General features: G+C 42.1%; 1 protein-coding gene across 5 annotated transcripts in view; it reads left to right on the top strand.

The window, feature by feature from the left end:
* Positions 1–210: 210 nt before the first annotated feature.
* Positions 211–27,193, top strand: part of COBLL1 (cordon-bleu WH2 repeat protein like 1) — an 83,167-nt gene continuing 56,184 nt past the window's right edge. For 3 of the 5 annotated variants that reach the window (XM_081005765.1, XM_081005766.1, XM_081005763.1), the window contains exon 1: positions 9,492–9,703. In XM_081005765.1, coding sequence (XP_080861891.1) covers positions 9,507–9,703 — 197 coding nt within the window. In that variant the 5' untranslated portion in view covers positions 9,492–9,506. Of the gene's footprint in view, positions 647–9,491; positions 9,704–15,359; positions 15,458–27,193 lie in introns of those variants that run through there. The other 2 variants (XM_081005764.1, XM_081005768.1) reach the window with 2 other exon arrangements.

The following is a 27,193-nucleotide window of genomic DNA, read 5'->3' as shown; positions in this document are numbered from 1 at the left end:
CGCGGCTAGGGCTCCCCCGAAGCGGGGGGGGGGGAGGAGGAGGAGGAGGAGGAGACGGCGGCCACCGCCAGCAGCAGCGCGGAGGAACAGGGAAGCTCTGTTTCCCTCTGGCGTTTGCGTCCGGGAAGGCTCCTGGCTGCCAGTTCCCCACTCCCTGGCGAAGTTTTCCAAGGTGTGGTTTCAAAGGGCAGCCTCCCATCCCTCTGGCGCTCCGTGCCGGGCTCCCGCTGAGCCCCAGGGGAAGCAGCAGCAGGAGGAGGAGGAGGGAAGGAAGGAAGGAGAAAGAGAGAGAGAGAGAGAGAGGGGTTCAGAGCGGACGGTCTGGGCGCGCGAGGGCAGCAGCCGGGGAAGGAGGCGAAGAATGCGGGGCTGCTGCCTCCCAGGGCGGCGGGACGGCGCGCTCCGTCGGCGGGGGGGCGACAGCCCTTGCCGCCGCCTCTGAGCACGCTCTGCCCCTCCGCCGCCGCCACAGGTGAGACGGACGGGCGGCTGCCTTTGCCTGCGCGCCTCGACGGGGGCGCTTTCCTTCGCGCGCCGCCGGAAAAGACTTCCAAGTTCCTCCACCTGGAGCCTTGCAGCCTCAGCCGCCTCGGAAAGGAATGGACGGCCAGACGTGCGCGGCACCGGCTCGCCTCCCTCCTTCCGGGTAAGCAGCACCCGCAGCCTTTGCCGTCTGCTTCAAGGCGCGCGGAAGCAACGCAAACCACCCCCCCGACCCCCACCCCTTGCAAGCCTCTGCGGATTGATCGAGCAACTTGGCTAAGTTGCAACAAGTTGCCTTTCTGGCGCGCTCCGCCTCCTTTTCTTCTGCCCTGGCCAAGAGGTCGAGAGTTTCAATAGAGGTGGAGCGGGGTGGGTGGGGGCGTTTGTGTTTGGGGTGGTGGTGGTTTTGACTCGACAGAGACCTCAACACGTGAAGAACGTGCTCTGTAGAGTTGCTGTGATCATAGAATCAATGAAATGTAGATTTGGAAGGGACCCCCTATGGTCATCTAGTCCAGCCCCCTGCAATGCAAGAATCTCAGCCGAAGAATCCCCGACAGGTGGTCATTCGATCTCCAAGGAAGGAGAGACCGCCACGTCCCAAGGGAAACCCGTTCGGCTGTCGAACAGCTCTTAGTCGAACAGGGCATTTCCTCTTTGGATTTAGTTTCTGATTCTTCCTGACAGTTTTGGGTGTTCTGTTTGGGGATTGCAGTTAAGACTCGCCGGAGTACTTCTGAGTAAGCATGCTTGCTTAGACTCGCACTGTAAGAAGCACGTATTTCATACTCACGTTATCTATCTATCCATCTGTCTGTCTGTCTGTCTGTCTGTGTGTGTATCTCTTAAGCAGTGTATAGTATACACGTTTGCTTGGGACTGGGAGCAGGCTGTGGGGCATTTACTTTGGAATAAGCAGATCAGGACTCAATGAAAAGGCATAAAACCAGAATACCCATTTAATGTTCCACGGTGCACATTTCCACATCAGTGTGCACAGGATTGCAGCCTGGTTTTGTGAGGTTGTTTGTGTGTGTGTGTGTTTGTTTTTTGCAAAAGGCGTTCTATGATATAATGGAGAGCCAATCTGGTGTAAAATGCTGATATTTTTTCCTGTTATATTTATAAAAAGTTTGTGTGTGGGAGAAACCCATCCTTAGAAGTAAAATACAATGTGGAAACACTTGGAGAGAGGGAAAAGGGAGGGGATGTGGACAGAGTGTTCTGGTGAAAAAAGAATACACCTTACAAGGCACCCTGTTCAGATTCAGTAAATACACGCATGGAGGTCAGGTCAACTTAGCTTCATAAAAGGCAATTGTTGGGCTCGAGCGTTTGAAAGGCAATACCTGGGAATGCTTAGGAATCTGCACAGAGTTTGAAAATCTCCTTGGCTACGTAGCAAACCATCTTTAGCATGTATGTGACTGTGATGTAGAGTTGAAGGGAAATCTCTCTGAACAGGGAAAGTATATGTGGGGTGTTAGTGGAGGGAACAGCTGTGCTTCTAATAAAGAAAACCTTAAAACAAAATCAAAAATGCAGTTTCTGGCTTGTTACAATCTAGTAGTGCAAGGAAGGCACTGCAAGAATAACCTCATAAGTGTGCTTTATCTTCTCCTTATCGTCCTTTGGTTACTGAAAAGAAAAAGTCACTAAACTGAAAAGTTGAAACTCGCCTCCAGTCCATTGGAATGGTTAGGTTCAATCATGCTTCCAAGGGGAATTAAGGGTGAATGTTGTTCCTGTGTCTCCAGTTCTTTTCACTTCCTCCTCAGGGGCTGCATCTGAAGAGTTAACAAGTGTGCTGACTGTACTTAGCGTTTGTGTACACAAAATAAAAGAACAGGTAGTTCAGCACATGGCAGCTTGACAATCTGAAAATATTGTTGGAGAAATTTAGGTGCTGGCCTTGTCCAAAGAAACCAGGAGCAATGTAGCCAGGCTAAGTAACACTCTAGTCTCTTCCCCAAGGCATTTCATTGTTCGTTTTTTGCAGGTATAAATGAGGGTGTGTGAAATAGAGTACGCCGCTCTGAAAATAATCTAATCTGTCTTTTGTGTCGGGTTTGTGTGCAAGTATAGTGGAAGCACAAAAGTGCAGATTTCATTTTTCCCTGTAGATTATGATAGGAATTTACTTTAGCAACAGGTCAGAACCTGTTCTTTCATATCATTGTACGTTAATATGTCTTGGTTATAGGCAGGAAATCTGTTGGGACACCAAGCCTATTTTAAAAGCTTAATTATGTGGAAGGAATATTTCTTAGTAGTCTGGATTAGCTGACAGTATTGCAGAGAGTACTCGCCGTGTCTGCGAGCCAGAAAGAGAAGTTGGAAAGAGAAGAATGGGTCTGCTTCTTGTCTGTTGTCCATGCCGAAGCACAGCAAGTAGGGAAACTGTAACGGAAGAAGAACAAATCAGAACTCAAGTGCTGCTTGCTTTAATAATGCGAACAAAGGCTGTTAAATAAAAACAAGACAATAATGCAAAACGCATGTGCTGTGGTTTTGGGATCAGGGCCAAAGGATGTAATGAACACTCCGAAGGGACATGAAGTGGCTCAACAAAGTGAAAAGGCATCTGCCCCTGAACAGTTCCTGGTTGGTAGACCACCTGCGAACCATATGGAAGGCTGCTCTGAGCTCCATGGAGGGAAGACTAGGGTATAAATAGTACAGATAAGTGGCTGATGGGGTGTTTTTTTGTTTCAAGGCACCTGGTGCCTCCTAGCAAACTTCGTTTAGGTTGAAGTCCCTCTGCTTTGTGTGTGCCCCTTACTTTGATTCAGAATGGTGGGATATCCTTTGGCTTTTCATAGGACTCTTAAATTTACAGTGGTACCTTGGGTTACAGACGCTTCAGGTTACAGACTCCGCTGACCCAGAAATAGTACCTCGGGTTAAGAACTTTGCTTCAGGATGAGAACAGAAATCGTGCTCCGGCGGTGCGGCGGCAGCGGGAGGCCCCATTAGCTAAAGTGGTACCTTAGTGGTAACTGTTTCAGGTTAAGAATGGACCTCCAGAACAAATTAAGTTCTTAACCCGAGGTACTACTGTATACCTCTGGGGTTATGGTTTAGACTGCCTACAGTCTAAATTGTTTTGAAATGTTTTTAATATGTTTGTATTTTTTATTGTTTTATTTTTATTTTTGCTACCCTGGGAGGAAGGCCAGGATAGAAATTTAATGGAATAAATACACAGAAAAGTCAGCTATAAACCAAATGACCTTTGTTATGCCCCAGTTCATATATTTCACTTAAAACATACGTGCATTTCTACTCCACTTACTCATAAAATGTCTTAGACATGTCATTTTTTGGGGAAGTGCAAACAGATTGTTATTCCATTTAGGATATGACCGAGTAGCACTCTTCCAGGTTTTGTTTTGCATGCTGAGGGTCTCAAATTCATTTACCAGCTTCTCTGGGTAGGGCTGCGTGAGATGCATGTCTAAAACTTTGGGAGAGCTGTTGCCAGCCAGAGTGCAATCCTAGTACTATACAGGTTTCCTCAGAAGCAAGTCCCACTTTGCTCAGTTAAGCTTCCTTCTAGGTAAGTGTGAATAGGATTATGTCGTCAAAGGCATTTCAGGAACAATACCAAAGAAAATCCCAAAGAAAACATCATTGTCTCTCTTCCCTGTACGTGGGAGAGTTGTAGAGACGTTGCAGAGAAGTTTGCTTATAAAGGCCACGTGCACAGAAGCAAAACCAAGGTAGCTTTGCTTTGGGGAAGGGCTGTCACACAATGTAGAACATACGTTCTGCGCGAAGAAGGTCCCAGGTTGGGGCTGAGAAGGATTGCTGGCTGAAACCCTGGAAAACTCCTGTCAGGTTAATGAGCTAGATGGACCCATGTATAAGGTGGACTTGGTATAAGGTAGTCTTTTTTATATGTTCAGACATAGTATACAAACAGCTATTGAACTCGTAGGAAATGGTGCACAAGAATACTAGCATCTCTGGACTGTGCAACTCTCTCTTGTCCCTTGCCAGTGGATATCTGCTGTGGGGACTAGGTAGGAAATGATGTGAAGAAGAAGAGAAGAAGAGTTTGGATTTGATATCCCGCCTTTCACTCCCTTTAAGGAGTCTCAAAGCGGCTAACATTCTCCTTTCCCTTCCTCCCCCACAACAAACACTCTGTGAGGTGAGTGGGGCTGAGAGACTTCAAAGAAGTGTGACTAGCCCAAGGTCACCCAGCAGCTGCATGTGGAGGAGCAGGGAAGCGAACCCAGTTCACCAGATTACGAGACTACCGCTCTTAACCACTATGCCACACTGGCGTAGTGAGTGAGTGAGCTGAAGCACCCCCAAGTTAGGAATGTCCTTTAGGTGAAGTACATTCAGTCCCCTAAATTAGTGTTTTCTGAGATGTGCTGTTAGGGAGGTATGCTTTGAACAAGATGAGAAAACCATTGTTGAGGTCACCTATAGCCTTTTGGTGACGATATCTGTTCCTCCTCCCCTCCCCTTCCATATTCTAAAATGTGTTGAAAAGGAAATATTTGCTAACTTTCATATCCATGTGGTCCTCAACTCAGTGTTGTGTTTTCATTTGTTTGGGGCTGCCATAGCGACCATAGGAAATACTGTAGATATGGGGGGGGGGGGAGAGACCCATCCGTATACAAGATCAAGTGACTCAGCTAAGTTCCCTTGCTAAGTCATAAATGAGTAACATGTTGTGTTATTTCTGGTGTGAGGTTCAGCCCTGGTTTGTAGTAGCTTGGTATCCACTAATCTTTATTTCCCATAATTATTATTTTTTAACTGTTGGAATTTAACTGGTAAACATGATCCACTGAAACATTTTATTGCAGCACAGCAGTTCCCACGCCTCCGTATCTGAACGAGGTTACTGGAAAGATTGTGTAATCCCCCAAAGGGGACAGTGTTTGTAATAGTAATTTCCTATGAATGAATGAATGAATGAACAACACAATGAAGGCAGTCTCTTCCATGAACTGATGTTCATATGTTCTTAGAATGGATGTGGCAGTTAAACCCCACGCTAGCTGAAAGCAATTGATTTTTGAATGAAATATGCATGTGCATTCCTTTATTGTAACATCAAAATGCAGATGCTACGGCTGTAAACATCATCTGGAGGCTGGAATGAGAAACAGTAGGGATCATATGACTGCTGACAGGAGCAGCAACTGAAATGTATGATGGGATGCCATTGCATTGCTCATTTCTCCATTCCACTTTATTAGCTTCTGTTTCTGGGGGTGGGAAAAATTCATGGTGTGATGAAGTCCTATCACAAGGTTTAGTTTCTCGGATATTACTGGGGAGAGAAGGGGAGGAAAGAGATACGGGGAAACTGCTTTAGAGGCAGCCACATGACTTCTGTTGCATTTGATTTTTTTACTATTAAGTTGCAGAAGTACACTCCCCGCATAGCCCAAGTAACTTCATGTTTCCTAGCAGCTTGTTCATCCTACCACAAGGCTTTTTTAACTGAAGCAGCAACTCTCCTGGAGTTGGAGAGAACATAGGGAACAAATATGTGTTGCACTTAAATCATCCTAGTTTTTCTAAGTAGCGAAAAATAAAACAGTTTTAAGGGCAGTGTGCTAAGGTCAGTGTTCTAACCACCTTTTCCTCCTTTAGCTCATTCTTGACTCCCTTGCCATCTGAAGGTACAGTTACCTCCCTAGTTCGTTTGCTGCTTCTAGCGTTTGAAGAGTTATTATGATGATTGTTGTTGTTGGTCTTAATGTTTTCAGTAGTGACATACTCCTCAGATTCTTTTTTTTTTTTTTTGTTATCTGTTATTATCTGTGTGCCTTTGTTCCCCTGAAGTTTGTGTTCTTTGCAAAAAGCCGTATCCTTATGATGAAAACAATATTGTATAGATAATTACAAATTGATTCATAGCTGAATAAAATGCACGGAAAAGCACACATAGGTAAATATGTGATCTGTTTTGCAAGAGAAGTCGGGATAGGATCAGTATAATTGCTTGGGAAGATTGGCATTTCTCAAGAGAAGTGGGAGGTGGGACAGAGGATCGCATGGTTCTTGCTTATGGATTTTACCATACTGGAATTCCGCTCTGCTTTCATTAAGGTTCAGGTTTTGTTCTTTTGTTTATGTTCCCCACCCTGAGCCTTTCAGGTGGGACAGGCTATAAATGATAATTAAGCAGGAACGCTATTGGCTTAACTCTGGCTACAAAAACCCAGTCCAAAGGAAAATGTGTTAAAATGGCTTGAGCTTTGGCCTGTCCGCATGAAGACGGGAGGTGAACAGCTGTGAGGCAGACGCTAGTCGTCTTTCTTTAGGGCAACCCTGCTCTGAAAAACATATACAAACAGAAGATACTGGGGTGTATGATGTTGGCTGCCCTTGTAGCATAGTGGTGAGGCAGGGTTTCCCAAACTTGTTGAGAGGACTACAATTCCCATCATCCCTAGCTAGCAGGACCAGTAGTCAGGGATGATGGCAGTTGTAGTCCAGAAACAGCTGGAGACCCAAGTTTGGGGAAACCCTGGGTTAGAGTGTCAGACTTGGACCCAGACCCCCAGGTTCAAAAATTCTGTAAGTCATGAACTCCATTGGAAGCCCTTTGGTGATTCACTCCCTCTCTCAGCCTACCATACAGGGTTGCAGTGTGGGTAAAAAAGGAGGGCAAGAACCTTTTATACTACTTTGGTATTTATTGAAGAAGGGACAAGATAAAAATGCAGTAGTGATAACCATAACAAAGATTAGAGAAGTTTGTGTAACAAATATTGAGAATGGAGAGGAAGATTGATCTAGTGAAATTCTGTAAACCGGTCCTTTCTGCTGCAGCTAAATAATATACATAAAATATAATAAATACTTTTGCATTTAAGCCATTTGTTTCTCATCCCCGAAAAGAATGCACTAGCTTTTTCTGTGCTTCAGACCCCCTAAATTTCACTATTTATTTGCCTGAAGAGGGGCTAGCGAACATCACAGTGCAAATTTTTTAAAAAAACCACCAGTCCGACCTGAAAGAATACGATTATACATTTTAAGTTGGCTGCTCAGAATCAGGTTTAAGCACTTCCCTTTCTCCTGCAAAATTGTTATGCACTGCAGCCAGTTGAAATTTAGAAGATGGCTGTAAACTGCAGTGTGTGAACGTTTCCTTTGAAAATATCTGTAGACATAATTCCAAGCGGGCAGTTTCAAAACCCAGTGTTTAATTTTCTTTTATTGCTTTATCATGGAAGGTGCTAAGATGACCTCGTGGTAAGGAGGGTGGAAAGTGATTTTGGTAGTTGTAGTACCTCTTCTCTGTTCTGAAACTAAGCTGGCGCCAAGTAGGCCTATGACGCAGGCCTGTAGTGTTTTTAATCCTGCTGTGTCCAGGAATTGGTGTGGTTCCTAGTATAGCTTGCCAGAAATCCTCATTGCGTGTTTGAAATATCTTCAGTGCTGATGTTGTAGCCTTTCACCACTGGAGAGTCTTGCTGTGGGAAGCAGATCAAGGGAGCTTTTGGGGGTTGGGGAATGTAGCTACCAGGGTGGAAAAAAAAGATGTGTGGGAAGATAATGTGCACATGTGGAGCAGAAACAAGGGTGTGCAAGTAGAATTTAGCTCAAGATGAATGCTATCCTGTCAGAAGTCTATAAACAAATGATAGGGCTTATGGATGACTATGTGTTGAAGGTATATTTTAAGAGAGAAAAGAGGTCCAAAACTTGAGAATATTACTGAACATGTTATTGTGTATATGTGTGTTCTGCAGGAAAATATAAATGCATTTGGGTGCTTTCTGTAATAGTATGGTGCTTTTATTCTTAAGTTTGAAAACAGCTCTTACTGCTAAGCATTTTTATACTTGGAAAAACTGTTTTGACAATTCGGTGTTGTGATTTTGTTTTAGGTGTGAAAACAGTTAGGAAATGGAATCGGTAAAGAGCAAGAACACCATACTATTACAGAAGGCATATTAAATGCATAAATATACAATAAAGCAGTTAGCAATATGTAAATCTGGTGTGCTAGTATTGCACCCATAGGCAAAACAATGCCCCTGAACAGCACTGTGCTCTTAGATACCTCCTGTCTCAATATTTTGACCCTTACCCAGCCTACCACTGCATCCAGTCGCTGGCTTAAAACAGTCACAGACTTTTGGTTTGAAACACAAGGTTCTTCTTATTCTAAGTTTGAAACCATACTGGACCCTACTAGCAGCTTTACTGCTAGAAGACAGTCCATCTCAAAACAATCTTTCCAGTGAAAACTAAGGAGTTGGTTTTCTTTGTGCAGCCTGTTGAGGCCTAAACAACATTTTGGATAAAGTCGTCGACCATTTTGCGTGGGGGTTCTGTTCCCGGCCACCACATGCGTTGGTGCAGCATGTATAAACGTGGCCCCCCGCCTCGTTCTGCTCTGCCCCTGTCCTACCTTCTTCCAGATCCAAAAGGACCTGTTCATTGACAATCACACGTCAGTTGGATGCGTCTAAAATGGTCACCGCTTGTACGTGTAGCATAAATCTGCATCTTGAAGGCCTGTGTTTTGCATGACAAAAAAGATGCCAGCTTTGAAAAGAAAAAGGAACAACTGCTACACTAATGCATGAGTAAGCATGCCTGGTAGGCAATGCGGGTTAAAGTATTTAGCGCGTAAGTAGTTTTATGTCATATAGATAACAGTGGCTATATGCCAGTTGTTTATATATAAACACTGTTATATTGTGTTTTTTCTTTAAGAATGATCTGAAGGTTCTGCGGTGATTAAGGGAACAATCTTCATCTATCTGGGAGGTGTTGCCCTAGGGAGCCTGAATGTTTGTCAGCTGCTGAATATGATGAAAAATTGTTTTCTTTTGTTGATTTGGCTGAGTGCAGCAGGACTCTCATGAACTCTTAACAAAAATTATACTGAGAACTATGTGAGAGAGAACGCTTCTTCAGCAAATTCTTAAGACTTGTGAAAGATTGCTGAGTAATATCTGCATTATTCTTTCTTATTCATAAACACAATTAAAATGCAGTGGACAAGAGTTTGCGAATAACACTGTGGCATGTTTGGCATTTGTGGAAAGATTTATGGCATTGCGAGGGAGGTTGAAACCTGGCAGAAGGCGAGGCCTTTGACAGGGACTTTTGCATCCCACAGTAGTTTAAATCCAACTCTGGTCCCTGTAACCTCACTTCTTGCAGTGAGGGAACCGCCAGGAGGTCCTCAGAGCTGGATCTGTTTCCAGAATGAACGATGGAGGTATACAGGGCTGAAGCTGTTTAGGGCTTCAGCACTTTGAATTGCGCTTGGAAATGTACTGGGAGCCAATGTTGAAGTTTTAGGACTGGTGTTCTATATGGTCCCGGTGGCCGCTCCCAGTCACCAGTCTGGCAGCTGCATTCTGGATTAGTTGTGGTAGTAGTAATAGTAATAATAATAATAATAATAATAATAATAATTTATTTATACCCTGCCCATCTGGCTGGGTTTCCCCAGCCAATCTGGGCGGCTTCCAACCGAATATTAAAAACAATACAGTGTCAGACATTAAAAATTTCCCTAAACAGGGTTGTCTTTTAAAAGTAAAATAGTTGCTTATTGCCTTGATGGGAGGGTGTTCCACAAGGCAGGTGCCACTACCGATAAGGTCCTCTGCCTGGTTTCCTGTAACCTCACTTCTTGCAGTAAGGGAACTGCCAGAAGGCCCTCGGCGCTGGACTTCAGTGTCCGGGCTGGATGATGGGGGTGGAGACACTCATTCAGGTATACAGGACAGAGGCCGTTGTAGTTTCCAAGACACCTTCAAAGGGCAGTCCCATGTAGAGCGCATCGCAGTAGTTCAAGCAGGAGATAACGAGAGCATGTACCATTATGGCGAGACAGTGTGCAGGTATACCAGATGCAGAAGAGCCTGCTGGATCAGGCCTGTGGTCAACCCAGTCCCAACATTTGTGTTCTCACAGTGGCCAAAGAAGATGCCTTTTGGGAAGCCCAAAAGCAAGACCTGAGCACAACAGAACTCTCCCCTCCTGTAGTTTCTAGCAACTGGTATTCAGAGGCATAGTACCTTTGACAGTGGAGATAGTACAGTGGTACCTCGGGTTACATACACTTCAGGTTACAGACACTTCAGGTTGCTAACCCAGAAATATTACCTCAGGTTAAGAACTTTGCTTCAGGATGAGAACAGAAATTGTGCGGCGGCAGCATGGCGACAACAGCGGGAGGCCCCATTAGCTAAAGTGGTGCTTCAGGTTAAGAACAATTTCAGGTTAAGAACAGACCTCCAGAACGAATTAAGTTCTTAACCCGAGGTACCACTGTATAGAGAAATCAGAAATGGTCTCTATAGTATCTCATTATGTAGAATATAAATCACAATAAGGCAGTGAGAGCCAGTGTGGTGTAGTGGTTAAGAGCGGTAGTCTCGTAATCTGGGGAACCGGGTTCGCGTCTCCGCTCCTCCACATGCAGCTGCTGGGTGACCTTGGGCCAGTCACACTTCCTTGAAGTCTCTCAGCCCCACTCACCTCACAGAGTGTTTGTTGTGGGGGAGGAAGGGAAAAGGAGATTGTTAGCCGCTTTGAGACTCCTTAAAGGGAGTGAAAGGCGGGATATCAAATCCAAACTCTTCTTCGTCTCTTCAGTGAGTAAATATCAAAGTAATGGATAAAAACAATACATGAAACAATCCAACCACAGAAAAGTGTAAAACAAATCACCAAATGTCAATTCATAATTGCTCAATAACAAGGGCAGTTCAAAACAACTCAGAAGCCTAAAATAAAACGGTCCCTTCCAACAGGCTGTACAAAAAACACCCAATTAATTCATATTGCAATAAAACCCAAGAACCATTAGTATTATTCATAAGCTTAAAAACTGCACGATTAACAGCCTGTAAGACAAGACCTGCCATTTGCCAGGGAGGTGGTGGCGAATCTTTGGAAGCCCAAGATGTGCTGGATGTTAAGTAATCTACTTTGTTAGTATGGGTAACGTGGCTCAGTCTTATTTAAAAGGCGTCTTTGAACAGCCCACAGAGCAGTGTGAACAATGCTTGTTCTGTGTTAGACTAACAGAAGCTGGGCTCTGACATTCCTTAAAATACCAGTGGCCGAAAGAATTTCTGATGTGGCCTGATGACTTACCCAAATTCTGCCTCGATTAAATTAGAAACCTAAACAGTGTTGCTTTAAGATGCAGTGCCGTTTTGTTTGTGTGCTTCTGTGGAAGACTTTGTGACTTTTCCTTTTCTGTTAATAGTGGTGCATCTTAAGAACACTTGGAATTGTAACAAGAGAGCAGTGAAGGGTCTGGAACTCTTTGCCATTTCGGTCCTGAGTTTTGTCTTCTAAGTACAAAGAGATTTTGATTTCTGATTCTCTCTCTCTCTCTCTCTCTCTCTCTCTCTCTCTCTCTCTCTCTTAACTCATCCTATAGAATAAGGCAGCTTCTCCCAACCTGGTTCGATCCAGGTGTTTTGAACTACAGTTCCCATCACCCCCAGACCATTAGCCATGTTTGGCTGGAGCTGATTATAGTCCAAAGCACTTGGGAAAGTTTAAAAAGACTAGAAGAAGGCAGCTGAAGCTGAGTTCATGCTTGCATGCCCATTGCTTGGTAACCTAAATGACCAAAGAAACCAGTGCAGATCACCCTAACTGTCAGAGTTTCACATCATCTCCAGTACATTCCCCTACTCCCAACAGAAAGAGTTCACATGTTCAGCATGTACATGAGTCCCTGAGTGGTGTAGGATAAACCATGTACATGCACATCTGAATTAGCACATAGACCAAAAACAAATCAGAAGATGAACATAGAAGCGGATCACAAGAGTTTCCATGGTTTCAGTCTAAATGGCTGTATTGCTTAGTTTCAGATATTCCCTGCAAATAGTCTTGTGTGTGTATGTGTCATCTGTCCCTTTCTGACTTGGTTGTTTTTAAAATCAGAATACTTTCCCTAACTTTCCAGCATAAAAATTGCATCCTTTTAGAAAATAATCATATGCTCCTCACAAAATGTATTAGAAATATACTTCCTGTTTGTGTGCCCATTGAGTAAGTAAGCAAAAGATTAAGCAAGCTTTGGGAATCGTTCGCCATAATAGGTTCAGGTTCAGCCACTAATCTTACCAGAAATGTGGTGGGAAGCTTGCAACAGGCTCTTCCTGTTGTACAGATAACAATGAATATTGTTTTCTTTGTTGTCATTGCACTGACTTTCACATGCTTTCAATTTAAATTGTTTGCAGCTGTTTTTCAATCAGAGTTAAATCAGACAATTAAAGAAGGGAGAGGAATACCTGGGTACCTCCCTATTGTTTAGCACAGCGTTGCAAGTTTACCAACTTTTGCAAAAGCCACTTAATATGTTTAATGTTTAGGTAGACAGGCAGAACAGATCTGATATTGCAGAATGATGCAGATTGTGTCTTTGCTTAGCTATGTTGTGTAATAATAGGAGGTGGGTGGGTGCTTTTTATTTTTTAAGTATTAGGTGGGTCAACATTTGTGGCCTAGGGAACATATAAAAGTTAAGTGTGTAGTATCTCGGCCAATTCAGGAAAGTGATTTTAAAATCTCCCTTGCGTTGTTGTTCCCTTGCTCCATTGCTCCCTTGGTTTGTTGCATGTCAGGTGCAGCAAACTGCAGACTTACGTGCTTTCCTTGCTCCAACCCCTGTGTGGCTGAGAGAAGATCGAGAATCTTCTGCTTCCACTTCAGATTGGCTGCAGTTTAGTGTGTTGTCGGAAATGCAAACTGTAGTTAATCTTAACTGGATGGTTGTTTTTTTAACCTAGCCAACTTCATATACTACAGTTTGAAATTGGCTTGTTTTGACAAACCACAGTTGTGATTAACCTTAGTTTGTCTGGGTGTGGTTATGAAGAACAAACCATGGCTACTCTAAAATGGAAGCCAAAGCTTCTAAACCACCTCCTCTTGGAGAAGAATGAGCCAGGTAGGGTGCATGAGCCTCATTCTTGCTGTGACTTGTCCTCATAACACTAAACTATGGTTCAGATTTCAGCTTTATGTGTGAATGAGACCACTGAGTTAGACCACTGACTGTTTAACTGAGTACAGTGGTACCTTGGGTTAAGAACTTCATTCGTTCTGGAGGTCCGTTCTTAACCTGAAACTGTTCTTAACCTGAGGTACCACTTTAGCTAATGGGGCCTCCCGCTGCCACTGCGCAGCGCGATTTCTGTTCTCATCCTGAAGCAAAGTTCATAACCCGAAGTACTACTTCCGGATTAGTGGAGTCTGTAACCTGAAGCGTTTGTAACCCAAAGCATTTGTAACCTGAGGTACCACTGTACTGACTACAGTGACTGGGAGTTGCTCTCCGGGGTTTGAGACAAGAGTGCTATTTGGAGATGGCAGGGATTCTACCTTGGACCTCTTGCTTTTAAAGCATATACTCTACCACTGATGTGTGGCCTATCAGCTGAAATCATGGCTGTGAATTCATTGACAATTGTAGACGTTGGTGTCACACATCTAGGCCACATCAACTCACCATCAAACGTATTGATTTACTCATGAGAATTGGTGATCATTATAAAAGACGAGTCAAAATGTGTGTTACAGAGGACCAGACTTGTAGTTCTTCTGTTTCTCTCATTTCCAAGTGGTATTGGAATGGAAATAGTTGCCACCAAGGTAAAGCCTGAGGTGCCTTTTGTCTGTCCAGCTTTAGTTCAAATAGATTGATGTGCAAAATTGTAAAAAGAGGTGGACATGAGATTTGGAGATTAAATGCTGCAGCTTTATTAAAATAACCGAAATTAGAAATAACCAGTAGGATGAGCAAAGTCGGGAGTAATTAAGCCACCTGCACTTGCCAGGGCAACTGGTATGACTGTGCAGCCACAAACACCCAGGGCTCAAGCCTGAGCCACCTAACTAGCATCTGTGGGCTAATCTGTAAGGAGGTGAGTAGCAGATAAACACAAAGCAGCTGACTAGCTCTGCTGTGTAATGCCTGCCCAGGCCCTACCCCAGAGCCACAGAGCACCATGTAATCCTTTCAGTAGGTGCAGAAGCAGGAGTTGCCACCATGATAATATATCTAGAATACAGAAATCAGACAACCAAAGTCCTAACTGTATACTGTTTTTATTTCCTAGACCTGGACAGTACCACAAATATGGTGCTGATAACTATCCTTGACTGCAAGTAAATACAAAAGCAGGACCCTAAATTGCCTCTTAGAATGAATTAGAAACACAAAGACTGTGCTTTCTAAGTTTACTTGCGTTTCTAAATTCTGCTCTCTGTTTATCAGAATGGCCAAACACTATGAAGCCGAGGTGCTTATTGGGATATTAAGAAGCCTTAACATTCTCTTCCCTTATGGTTGTGCAAGTATTAAAAAATCGTTCTCCTGATATTGCTCTTCCAGTCCTTAATAGTGAGGATGCCTTACTGTGCCTGTGAATAAATATTACAAATCACAGGAACATTGCAAGCTTGAGAAATACTCTTCTTTCTCTTGGGATGAAAAGGAACACACCCAAAAATTACCTGGCATAAAAACCCACTCTGGTCTCTCTCTCTATTTATAGTGGTGTAGTCCTTGGTTTTAATTCTTTTCCATCGTCCAAACAGCCAGCTCTTCATTCTACAGTTCCTTACGCTGAAAAGCAGCCAAAACTAGCACAGAAGAGGGAGGTGGTTGTGGTTGTGGAAGGATTTCCAGCTTGCCAAAACTCAGCCCAGAGCAAATTTGTTTATGGCATAGTTGTGTAAACCTTTGGGAATCGCATTCATGGAACAGCTGAAAGAATCACCCTTTGCAATATTGCCGGCTGGTAAAGGATAGGCTTTGTGTAGTGTACAGGCAGGGCTTGAATAGTTTACTCAACACCAACAGGTTGGGTTCCCAGAAGAAAGTTCACTTTTGTTGTGACAGCTCGGAGGCTTCCCTCCTCCCTCCTTCTCATTATACAAGTAGTCATTACTCTGATGCAGTCATAGAAACTCTGCTTGCTTTCAGAAGGTAAGTAGCTGGGATTTTGTTGGTGTAGTCAGTCCTTTCAGAGTGAAGACTACAATAACAATCATACTTTTAATTTATGTCCTGTCCCCTGATGAAGTTCTGTTGCATATTCATCAAAGATGCCACTTTGAGTTGCAGTTTGGTGTATAATTGCTTTTTCTTAAAGTTAGCTTTTATCAACAAGTTTCAGATAGAAAGACAAAAAAGCAAAGTTACTTGCAAAATAACTATAATAATGAACATATTTAACTCAGACCTTGAATTTCAAACACAGTTAAGTTCTCTGTAACATGCTGGCATCCCTTGCCCCCATTTTTACTCTCATCAGATTTTAACTATGGAATTAAAGGAGAGATTTTAATGACAGAATATTGCAGTACTAGTTCTGGTGAGCAAGAAGTGGCAAATATGCACTGAATTTGCCATGGCATTTCCCCTCCGGAATATTGAGGTTTCTTCTCTTTCTCTAGTACAGGTTTATAAAGTCTGAGATCAGAAGAAACCATTCATTCAGTGTTCATGTCGCCATCATAATTTTGAAATTCACAAAGGTGAATCAATAGGTTGTCCGTACTTAGACATTTAGGTATTCAAATCTAACTGATAAATGAACTCGGGGTGTGGGAATCTGGGTAAGCATATATTTAAAACGAATATTAATATATATTAAAATACTATATTGAAAAGCATATATCAAAAAGAACTTTTCAAATGTGAACCTAAAGAGTAATAGCTTCGTGAGCCATCAGTTTGATTACCAGATCTTTAAAACATGTAAATTGATGCCTTATATTGTTGATCATCCCCAAAGCATCTTGAGAGTTTGCATTTTTCGTCCTGCTTTTAGGAAACGGAGATATTACTTCACTGGGCACAAACTGAATACAGTAATGTACATTTGGGTATGCACTGTATTTAAATATTTTACACTGTACCTGATTGGCTGCTTCAGTTCTATTGTGGCCTTTTGTTTAAGATATTGCTTGCCTCTGATTTGGTGATTGAAAACTGATGTGGAAACTTGTGAAATACTTGCTGTTGGGTAAGCAAAGGTTAATGTAGTCCTGAAATTATTTCCTAGAATCATAGAATGGTAGAACTGGAAGGTGCCACAAGAGTCATCAAGTCCCAACAACCCACAGTGCAGGAATCTTTTGCCCAATGTGGGGCTTGAACCCGCGACCCTCAGATTAAGAGTATTCTGCTCTACCAACTTACTTGACTTTCTCTGCATACTGATTTAACAGTGAGCTTCTTCAGCCAGTGAAAATGAAAGTACGGTAGTTGTTAAACAAAAATTTAAAATGCATTGGAAAAATTAGTAGCTGACTGGTATTCTGTAAACAGCCTTAGGGGTCAATATACTGTCACCACGTCAGATACTGGTTTGCTAATTGCGCTTTTGGGGTTAGTTACACAGCTAACACCATTTGTTGTAACCTGGTTTCTGGTATGTCAAAAGTTGGCATTCTGGAAAATTTTACACTCATGTATATGAGTTTTTAAATATTTAATTTGGATAAAGCCCTTTTACATTTTTAAAACCAGACATCTGAACTTCTGATGCGAAACAGATGGCTTTATTTCAACATTTTGTTGTCACATTGCATCCACTTAGATTGTTTAGCTATGTCCTGATTTCTTTCTTTCCTTTTTTTCTTTTTTCTTTTTGCAAAAGATTGAAGATAAAATCCAGATGCTTCTCAGATAATGCCAATGGATGTTTCTTTCACTGGTATTTTAGAGCAGCCTATCTGTTAGGGTTTGGTGCAGCAGACTGGCGTGACCCAGAGATTTGGAAGAAGCCAAAACACTAGGTAAAATATTTGCATTAACAGGCCACTCATTTGGGTGACTTATCAAATTATTTCTGTGGATACAAATGCAAATGTCTTATTATTGAAGGGTCATCCGCAAAACATGTTTAGAAATGGACCTGTTTGCTGAAGCTGATTTTTTTTAAAAAAGCAAATTGACTTGATTTATGGGATTGTATTTGGAAAAAGTGGCATGGATTACTTGCTTCAACAAAACGTATTTGTTCACATGAATCAATCCTGTATCAGTAATCAGTCATCATACTGTTCTTTGCTGCTGTCAACAGCAAGGATGATGTGGGTTAAACTAGAACCTGGTTTAGAGAAAAAACCCTTGTCACAGTTAGGTAAAGATTGTGTTTCATTGAACCTGTATATCGGTGACAACTGTGGAATGTTACTAAGAGTTTAGGAGTGGTTTTTGTTGGGTAAGCTAACATGCCCTGCTGGCCTGATTGCCAAATCCTTGGCATCACTACAGTTACTGCTTATCATAGCTGGCTCTCAGAACGGAGATTAAAATCATGACCCAGTTTCAGTCTGTGGTCTGAGAGCAAACTATGGCCTGTTTTGCATGTCTCATTAAATAATAGTTAACAACAAACCATGGTTAAATGTTGAATGCACAGCCTGTTGGTGCATACTGTTAAAAGGTTTCTCACTCCCAGTGGCCTCTCTTCATGCTGTGGGCAAGTTGCCAGGAAACAAACTAGAGTCCGGCTTCCTGTGATGTCTCTCTAAATAAACCATGTGACATCTCTCTAAATAAACCATGTCGACCATGCACCAGCACATTGCTTGTTCACACGAAACAATAGTTTGTTTTTAACTCTGGCATAATGCCATTTGGAAACTGAGTTGGTGTGGACTGTCAGCAGTTGTTCCATATCTGGAGTGGATGGATAGAGGAATACTTTGTGGATATTTCTGTTTCTTAAAACAGGACAGCATAAGAATGGTATGCGTCCATAAATCGCTGTACAGTGACACACGTAATACTTCAGTTCCATGTGTATAATATGACACACTCTTTGGCTTTGCGTTTTGCAGCGGGGGAGTAGCCGAGATGCAGAAATAGCAGAGAACGGTTTTTTAAAAGTGGAATTATTGGTGGACTGAGCCAAGAGAGAGGGTGACGTTGGGACGCATGTGTGTCGTGTCTCCTTTCCAGAAAATAGTTGGAAGAGAGTTGCATAGGTCCTTATCACTGCCTAGCATTTTAATAAAAAAGAAAGAAACTCTTTTATTAGTGAAATGGCAACTCGTTATATTTTTTTACGGAATAGTATATTGGTTGTTTTATATGTAATGAAATTAATACTACTTACATGCACACAAATGCAGACAAACATTATTTTTAATTCTGGTTAGATAGTTTCTTTGGGGGGGGAAGTGTTCATAAATAAATGTAAAGTTCCTACATTCATCCTAATTTTAACTGTGTGAGATAGGCAAAGCTGCTGACATGCTTAAAGCATGTACATTCTGAGCAGGCTGTCAAACTGCACTGTCCATTGTGCACACTGCCCCCTTCTTCGTTCCATTAATGTTTTTACCTGTTCGTTTCATTTCAGCTTATCCTTTGTTACCTTAGTACTGATACCTTCTATGCACATGTGTTGCTTTCTTGCAAGACTTTAGGTTTGGCTTCTTTCTTTCTTTCTTTGCCTTGAAGGATGGATGGTTCGTTGGTAAGATGAGGTTGTTGTTGTTTAGTCGTTTAGTCGTGTCCAACTCTTCGTGACCCCATAGACCAGAGCACACCAGGCACTCCTGTCTTCCACTGCCTCCTGCAGTTTGGTCAAACTCATGTTAGTAGCTTCGAGAACACTGTCCAACCATTTCGTCCTCTGTTGTCCCCTTCTCCTTGTGCCTTCTATCTTTCTCAACATCAGGGGCTTTTCCAGGGAATCTTCTCTTCTCACGAGATGGCCAAAGTATTGGATCCTCAGCTTCAGGATCTGTCCTTCCAGTGAGCACTCAGGGCTGATTTGCTTCAGAATGGATAGGTTTGATATTGAGTCTCCTCCAGCACCATAATTCAAAAGCATCAATTCTTTGGTGATCAGCCTTCTTTATGGTCCAGCTCTCACTTCCATACATCACTACTGAGAAAACCATAGCTTTAACTATACAGTGGTACCTCGGGTTAAGCACTTAATTCGTTCTGAGGGTCTGTTCTTAACCTGAATCTGTTCTTAACCTGAGGTACCACTTTAGCTAATGGGGCCTTCCACTGTCGCCGTGCCGTAACCACACGATTTCTGTTCTCATCCTGAAGCAAAGTTCTTAACCTGAGGTACTATTTCTGGGTTAGCAGAGTCTGTAACCTGAAGCATCTGTAACCTGTACGGACCTTTGTCGGCAAGGTGATGTCTCTGCTTTTTAAGCTGCTTTCTAGGTTTGTCATTGCTATTCTCCCAAGAAGCAGGCGTCTTTTAATTTCGTGACTGCTGTCACCATCTGCAGTGATCGTGGAGCCCAAGAAAGTAAAATCTCTCACTGCCTCCATTTCTTCCCCTTCTATTTGCCAGGAGGTGACAGGACCAGTGGCCATGATCTTAGTTTTTTTGATGTTGAAAGATGAGGTTATGAAGCGATAAAATTTGTACAAGGTCTTCTTTCCTCCCCTAATAAATTAGGATAATGAATTACTGAGATATATGTCGTGGATGGAAGTGCACTTCGATTTCTCATTCACCACCCAGGCCTAATAATAGAGGAAGTGGCAAATGGTTGTGAAGAGGGGAGGGTACAATAAGTCTGTCCAAACTAATCAGAGGGTTTTGTTTTATTTAATGGCAGAACAGAGGAGAAGGGGAGCAGATTACATGGTGTGGTGTGGGCCTCCCTACCTCCACAGATCTTGTGATTTTTAGAAGATATGGCCATACCATTACATTAAAAGGGGGGAAAATGTGGTGTTTAGGAGCGGAGGGGGGGGGGAGGAGTACATTCCACGTAAGTAAAACTGGAATTAGCAGCTCAGCAACTAACACTCCCCAAAATAAAATACTTGCCATGTTGGAGGGTGAAGACTGGAAAGGATTTGTGGAAACAGTGATGCACAAAGCAAGCATACTGCATTTACAGGAGGAAAACAGGATGCTGGTTCTGTTTCTTTTTTTAAAAAAATAAACCCTTACAGTATAAATGAAAGGATGTGTTTCTATTTATAGAAGGAAGTGTTAGACCTTTTAGTCAACTGTATTGCATTGAGTAATAGTAAGTCACCATATTTATTGAGGACATGTTCCTCCTTGGGGTTTTTTTTAAAGTGTGGTCTGCTGAGCTTTTCCAAAGTGTCTTACTTTCCCAACCTTTTAAAGATGACATGCTCCTTTAATTCCTTAAAATTATAAATGAAAAGATTTGTCTAATAATGTATGTATAGGAGTTTGCTATATACATTGTCTTAAGACTTAAAATCCCACCGAGAGTGATTTTAAAACTTTGCTGTATTATCTTTTAAAATGTTTTCAGCAGGCTTTCTATTAGAAAACATACCAAAAAAAATTACAATTATTAATATCACAATGGTAAAAAGCAAAAAAACCACACACCCCTGTGATATTGAGGATTAAGGATTAGGGAGAAATTAGGTTCAGTTTGCATTTAAAAGTAAACCCTCCCCCCCAATTCTCCCTTCCCAAAATGATATGCAAACACAGCCATTGTTTGACATTCAATTCATACTCCTCCAGATTTTGCAGTGAAATTCTGCAACCAAATTAGGTGTTCACGAGTGTGCGGGGGGGGGGGAGAGTTGAAAAATGAGTGTACTGGGTGAAATTGCATATAATAATGTATTGGGAGACATACGCAGTAAAGGGTTGAAGATTTTTGCACATCAGAACTTTTTTTTAAAAAAAAAAACAACGCACCTCAGACTGATGTGCAAATGTGGAGAACTGAGCTTAAGATTGGAATAATGAGAAATCGAGGGAATCTGAAATTGAGGACAACCTGTAGAATATTTATGCAGAGGGAACAGACTCCCATTACTTTCAGAAAAATAAAAGAAAGTGCTAGTTATTTAATCATCTCCCCTACCAGCTACAATTCTTTTCTTTTTTTAAAGAGAACTTTGTCATATTGTTTAGTCTGGTCCTTCTACTAGATCTATACATGCAGCAAAAGATGGACAAGAATGCACATATTCATTGTTCCTTTTAAAAAAAAACCTCCTTGCAGGTGGAAAAGAGCACAGTCAAGTGTGGTGATGGTGGAATTTGTACTACTACCTGTTTATTTTCTGTACTAGTTTTTTGCTTGCAAGGTTTTTTTTTAATTAAATAAAAGGGGGAATATCACAACATGAGGTTCTTCCTCCTCCAGTTTGAAGTAGGGGTGTCCATTTTGTATTAGGGTTGCTAACCAACCAGGAGAGGGGGAAAAATCCCTGTCCAGCAGGTTTTGTTAGCCTCTAGGCTAGTTGCCAACATTTTTACTGCATAATAAGGCAGAATTTTGGGCTTCTTTCCATAATTCTATGAGTGCTGTGTGTGTGTTTTGAGTGGAAGGCAGCTGCATGATTTCCATTTTAATTTGCTCCAATCTCTGCTCCTTATTTTTTTCCCACACGGTCCTCCATGAGAAGACTGCAGGATACATCTGTCTGGGACATAGGAAGCTGCCTTATACTGAGCCATTGGTCCATCTAGCTCAGCAGAGTCTGCGCTGACCACCAGCAGCTCACCAGGGTTCCAGAAAGGGAACATTCCCAGCCCTGCCTGGAGTTGCCTAGGATTTTATCTGGTCCCTTCTGCATGCAAGACACATGGTCTATCATTGAACTGTGATCTTTCCTGTCAAGGCTGTGGGCTTCCTCTGTAACTTTTCCTCCCTTGCCAATCTGTGCTAGGCAAAGTGGTTGATGTAGCACTGTGGGGAGCTGTGGTAGCTTGCGTGCTTTGCATGCAGTTTAATCCAGCAAACCAAAGGGCTCGGTTTGCAAGTGATGTGGAAGAATCTCTGCCGGTTAGAGTAGACCAGGGTTTTCCAAACTTGGGTCTCCAGCTGTTGTCGGACTACAACTCCCATCATCCCTAGCTAGCAGGGCTAGTGGTCAGGGATGATGGGAATTGTAGTCCAAAAACAACTCAAGTCTGGGAAACCCTAGAGAAGACAATGCTAAGCTAGATGAACAAACAGTCTGACCTGGTACAAAAGCAGCTTCCTATGTTCCCAACACAGAGATGCAACTATGAACAGCACAGTTTGCTCTTGTTATTTAACCCTTGGCATCGTCAATGGCAAGGTCAGGTGGATGAGTGATGAGAAGGCTCTCTGCCTAAGAACTTGAAGTGCTCCTAACAGTTAGAATGGATAATACAGGACTAGGTGGACCAAACACTTTCTGTGTGCATATACGTACATGGAAATATCCCATAGCATTCTGCCAAAAAGCACCATTGTTTTGGTTCTCGAGAATCCCTGTTTGATAGCTGCACATGTGCAGACTGTCCAGTGGTGATGATGATGGGGGCATTGCCATATTTTCCATATTTTCCATATTTGTGGCCTGAGATGGGTCTTCATCCTGCTGGATCAGGAAAGCAGGATGCAAAGGATGCTGATCAGGAACTGTAGCTACTCTAGGAGAACGCACTTGTGTTCATATTTCCTTCCTGTCAGGGGAGGAAGTCCTAGGATGGTTGTTGGCCACCACTTCCCTTTGCTAAAGTTGCTCATGTCACCTCTGCCTAGGGCCATACACCAGCCACAAGATAGGATCTGGGCAGCAGTCTGGTGCTACGAAAAACACACTGTCTTGGTCTCAAGCCTTTTGTAGCCTGACCAGTTTGGCTCATGGCTCATCTGAGTCTGCTTCATCCACCTGCCCTCCTTGGCCCTCCTTGCTATTGAAAATGGTTATAACTTTCTTTAGAGATGAAAGTAGATGGAATCTTCAAAGTACAATAGTCCTTGTGGATTGAAACAGTTTTCAAAACTTAACAATTACAAAAAAAAATCAATGATTAAAAAATAGGCTCGGTCCTGAAAATATGCATCTTTGTTGTCAAAGATCAGGGTAAAGAGCCTTGGCGTTGGAAACCGTGGTTGGCAATTTAATTTATTTCTATATTAATTTTCAAAATCTAAAACTGTATGTGCTACGGGCAAATAAGCTGTGGGAAACACCCTTTTGGCATGGACATTCAGTGGACAGAGTTTTCCACTTGAAACATCTGTGTGAGTCAGCTTTAAATAGGCATTAGGAAGAATTCTTATTCCTTTTATGATCACGCTATATTTGCATAATTTGAAGCTGCTCCTTGTCAGACATTTGGTTTGCATTTATCTGCTGTTCATCTTCAAAAACAGCATCTGCTTTAGAATACAAACTGAGCAGAACAGCAGCATATCACATATTTAGCTTCTGGATAATGTGGCCTGAATAGCCTTTCACCATGGTGTTTAAAAATAAAAGAAAACCATATGTCCATTTAAAGTGCCATTCAAAATAAGATTTTACATTTTTTTCTTTCTGTGACAGAAAATTAATGCTCGTGATTTTCTGCATACAAAATGCCACCTCCTGGCTCAAATCTTGCTCTTGAACAGCTTACCAATCATTAGTTCTGCATAAAATTTATCTTAGTTCTGGTTACAGAATAAGTGTTGTGTGTTCTTCAAAAGAACACAAGAGTTTACAACAACTGGGTTTAGTCTATTATTTCTGTTCCTTTTCATCCTTTTGTTATTTGCTGCAATATTTGCCAGCCCTCTCCGTGGGCTGTGCCACCAGGGAAATGAGAGGGGCCACTGTATTCTTAATTTGGTATAATGGCTGGGATGAGCATAGAGCTCAGTAGGGATAGCCCTTCGTGTGTGGGATTGCAGGTGTAATTTCCTGATAAATGCCTGTTAAATAGGATCAGGTAACATGGCTGAAAGAGACCCTGGAGAGCTTGGGCCAACCTGAATAGAACTGGGATGGGCGTCCTGTGGCTGTCCAAAAGTTACTGAACTCCAGTTCCCATCAGCCTCAGCCAGTATAGCCAATGGACAAGGATAATGGTGGTTGTAGTGTAATAACATCTGGAGGGTCACAGGTTTCCCATCTTGGAATAGACAATACTAATGGTCTATCTCAAAACAAGTAAGTAGTTATAAGCTTTCTGTTTACTTCTTGTTTCTTTGATGTTTAAGAAGTTCTGGGAATATCCGAAAGTATTTGTAGCTACATACAGCGGGTGGGGTTTGAATGAGTTTGGTTTCGGATTATAGATGTTCCCCAGGATATCAGCAGAACTCTGGGCAAATATTTAGTGAAACATTATCTGTTGTGTATAATTTCTTTAATTCCTCAGGGTTAAAGTGGAAAGAGAACTTAATCAGTGAGAAACAAAAGGAATTGCACAAGATCCCAAACAATGGCTGTATTTACATATTATGTTAAGCCATAAGTTTCGGTTGTTTATTTGAAGGATTTACTTGCTGTCCATCAGCACAGATACCATCCAAGGTGGGGTCCAGCATAAAACAAAATATAGATACACAACTGTAGAACCAGCTAATCAAAAACAGGCAGCTAAAAACAACGTCAAGCTTAAAATTCATGGGCAAACAAGTTTGGTTGTATCTGACTAAGCCATTCTCTGAGTTGGGCCCATTGACTTTCGTTAGTCAAGTCACTGGTTTCAGTACGTCTACCCCGAGTGTAACTTAATTAACACAACTAACAAATTTTAACTTGGTGCTGAAATGATAACAATGTTGGCACTTATTGTGCTTGTAAGGAGAGGGCATTCTGCAAGTAGGGCACCACCACAGAGAAAGCTCCATCCCTTATTGCCACATAACAATATTCCCCTAATAGTGCAGTGTAGAAGAGATTTTCATTTGTTCACCACGATGTACACAAGCAGGAACAAGCCACTGTGAATCTTGGGCTCACTCTCCTTTGTCCATTTCTAGTGCAGTCAAGAGAATGAGTTTTGTTCTGTGAACTGCCCTGAGACCTCCGTGTATAGGGCAGTATATACAAATTCAATAAATAAATAAAAGAAGTTTGGAAGCTTCAATTTCTGCTTCATCACAGCTTGCTGTGTTGTCTGTACAAGGGGTTGTGTTGAATCTTTAAGACAGCATTAGTACCTAGATTTAGAAGCTGGCTTGTTTGAAACTTGCTGTAGTGAAACTGTGGGGTTGTTTAAAATTGTTTTTGAATATTATACGTTACTTTGTAGTTTTTATTTGTGGGCTGCGGTATTGTTTAGGGACTTGCCGGAGATTGTATTTTTTATTAGTTTGTGTTCGTTTGTGTTGTTAACTGTTTTAATTATTTTTTGTTATGCAATTTGTGCTATTTATGTTGCAGCTTTTCGTTGTAACCTACGGGCATTCAAATTTAATAAATAAATGAAATAAAACAAATATGAGAATTTATCATCTGACAAACTGCCATGAGGGAGCTTTCATCTGTGTTGCTTTTTGCGGTTTTGTTTGCCATGTCACAATGCCCAGAAGCAGTTCAGTGGTGATAACTTTGGAAGCAACCATTATTTAGTCTTTAGGATGCCCTGGGTTCCCCTTCTCATGGGAATCCCATTCCAAACCAGGCAGGAAAAAATTCTATGTGATGCACCCACACAGAGTATTAATGCCTACTGGAAATTCCACATTATTGCCAAGGGAATATGACGCACACTTAACTGTTAAAACTTCCTTTCTATTGCATGTTTTAGTTTTTGAGCTTTCTTTCATAGGAAAGTAGTCAAACCTACAGTTGGAAAGGAGGGTAACACAGAACCCGGAGAAATATTCCTTTAAGGAAGCATTTAACGACGTATGGAAGTTATAGAACAAAATCATGAATTGGTGGGCAACAAGAGAAAGGCTTGGTATACTTATAGTTGTCATGCAGGAATCTGATGCAATTGTCATGCAGGAAGCTCTATTTTTAGTAAGAGTCAGCGCTGTGTGATTCTGCCAAAAATAGAAATAATGTCTCAAGATTGCCCAGCATCTGGGATGGTCTTAATTGAAACAAATGGTACTCTAAAAGTGGCAAATGGCAACAAGTCACTGACAACTTTGCCTAGTGTGTCAAAATATCATGTGAACCTACGGCCTTTGTCTGCATTGTCTGCATGTTTGTTTTTACAGTGGGAAGAATGGGAGCATGATAAAGGAGTTTTGCCAGTAATGGTGTGATACAGTTAGTCTTGTAACCCTACTTCTGAAGATTTTCACTGTGCTGATTTATCGAATCCTATTAAGAATGCAAATGAGCACAGGTTGGTTGCTAGGGGTACAATTGCTGTTGCTTGTTGGCACCTATCTGTCTCTTGGGTGCACCCTTGGGGGAGAGGGCAAGCTGTTGGAAGGTTGCAGCGCTTGCTGTGGCTGTAGAAACCGATGCAGGAGAGACATATTTTGTTGCAGCTGGGGCAGATGAAGTGATCCAGTTGTGCTGATGCAGATGTGCAATGGCATTTCTTATCCCAGCGGCCATCCCTCCTCTGGTCACTGCTATGGATACACAACTTGACTGCTTGTCTCCTGGTACAGCGGTCATCTGCAAGGGATGCCTACATGGCAGAGTTGATGTTGCCAGCCTTCATGTCACGCTTGCAGCCATCTTGGTAACACAGAGTTGGTCTGCCAATGGGCCTGGTGCCTGAAGCCAGCTCCCCATACAGCTGTTGATTACAAATTCAAGTACCTTACTGAATTGTTTATAAATCCCATGTAGTAGTTGAAGCTGGGGAGAATGCTCCTCTTCTGGTTTGAAAACCATTCACATAAAAGATTATTCCTTCAGTCCTTCAGTGTTTGCCTCTTTTCCAGTTGGTTGGTTGGTTTGTTTTGAGAATATTCCATACAGTCTGGCAATATATAATGCATTCTATTATTTTCAGGTTCTGTGTATACTCAGAGATATCTCTGGAGACTAATTTTCCTCTTTAGG

This window comes from Podarcis pityusensis, assembly GCF_964106645.2.
Source record: "Podarcis pityusensis genome assembly, chromosome: 1".
NCBI lineage: Eukaryota > Metazoa > Chordata > Lepidosauria > Squamata > Lacertidae > Podarcis > Podarcis pityusensis.
The sequence above is the reverse complement of the archived record's forward strand: the minus strand, read 5'-3'. Positions and strand labels throughout refer to the sequence as shown.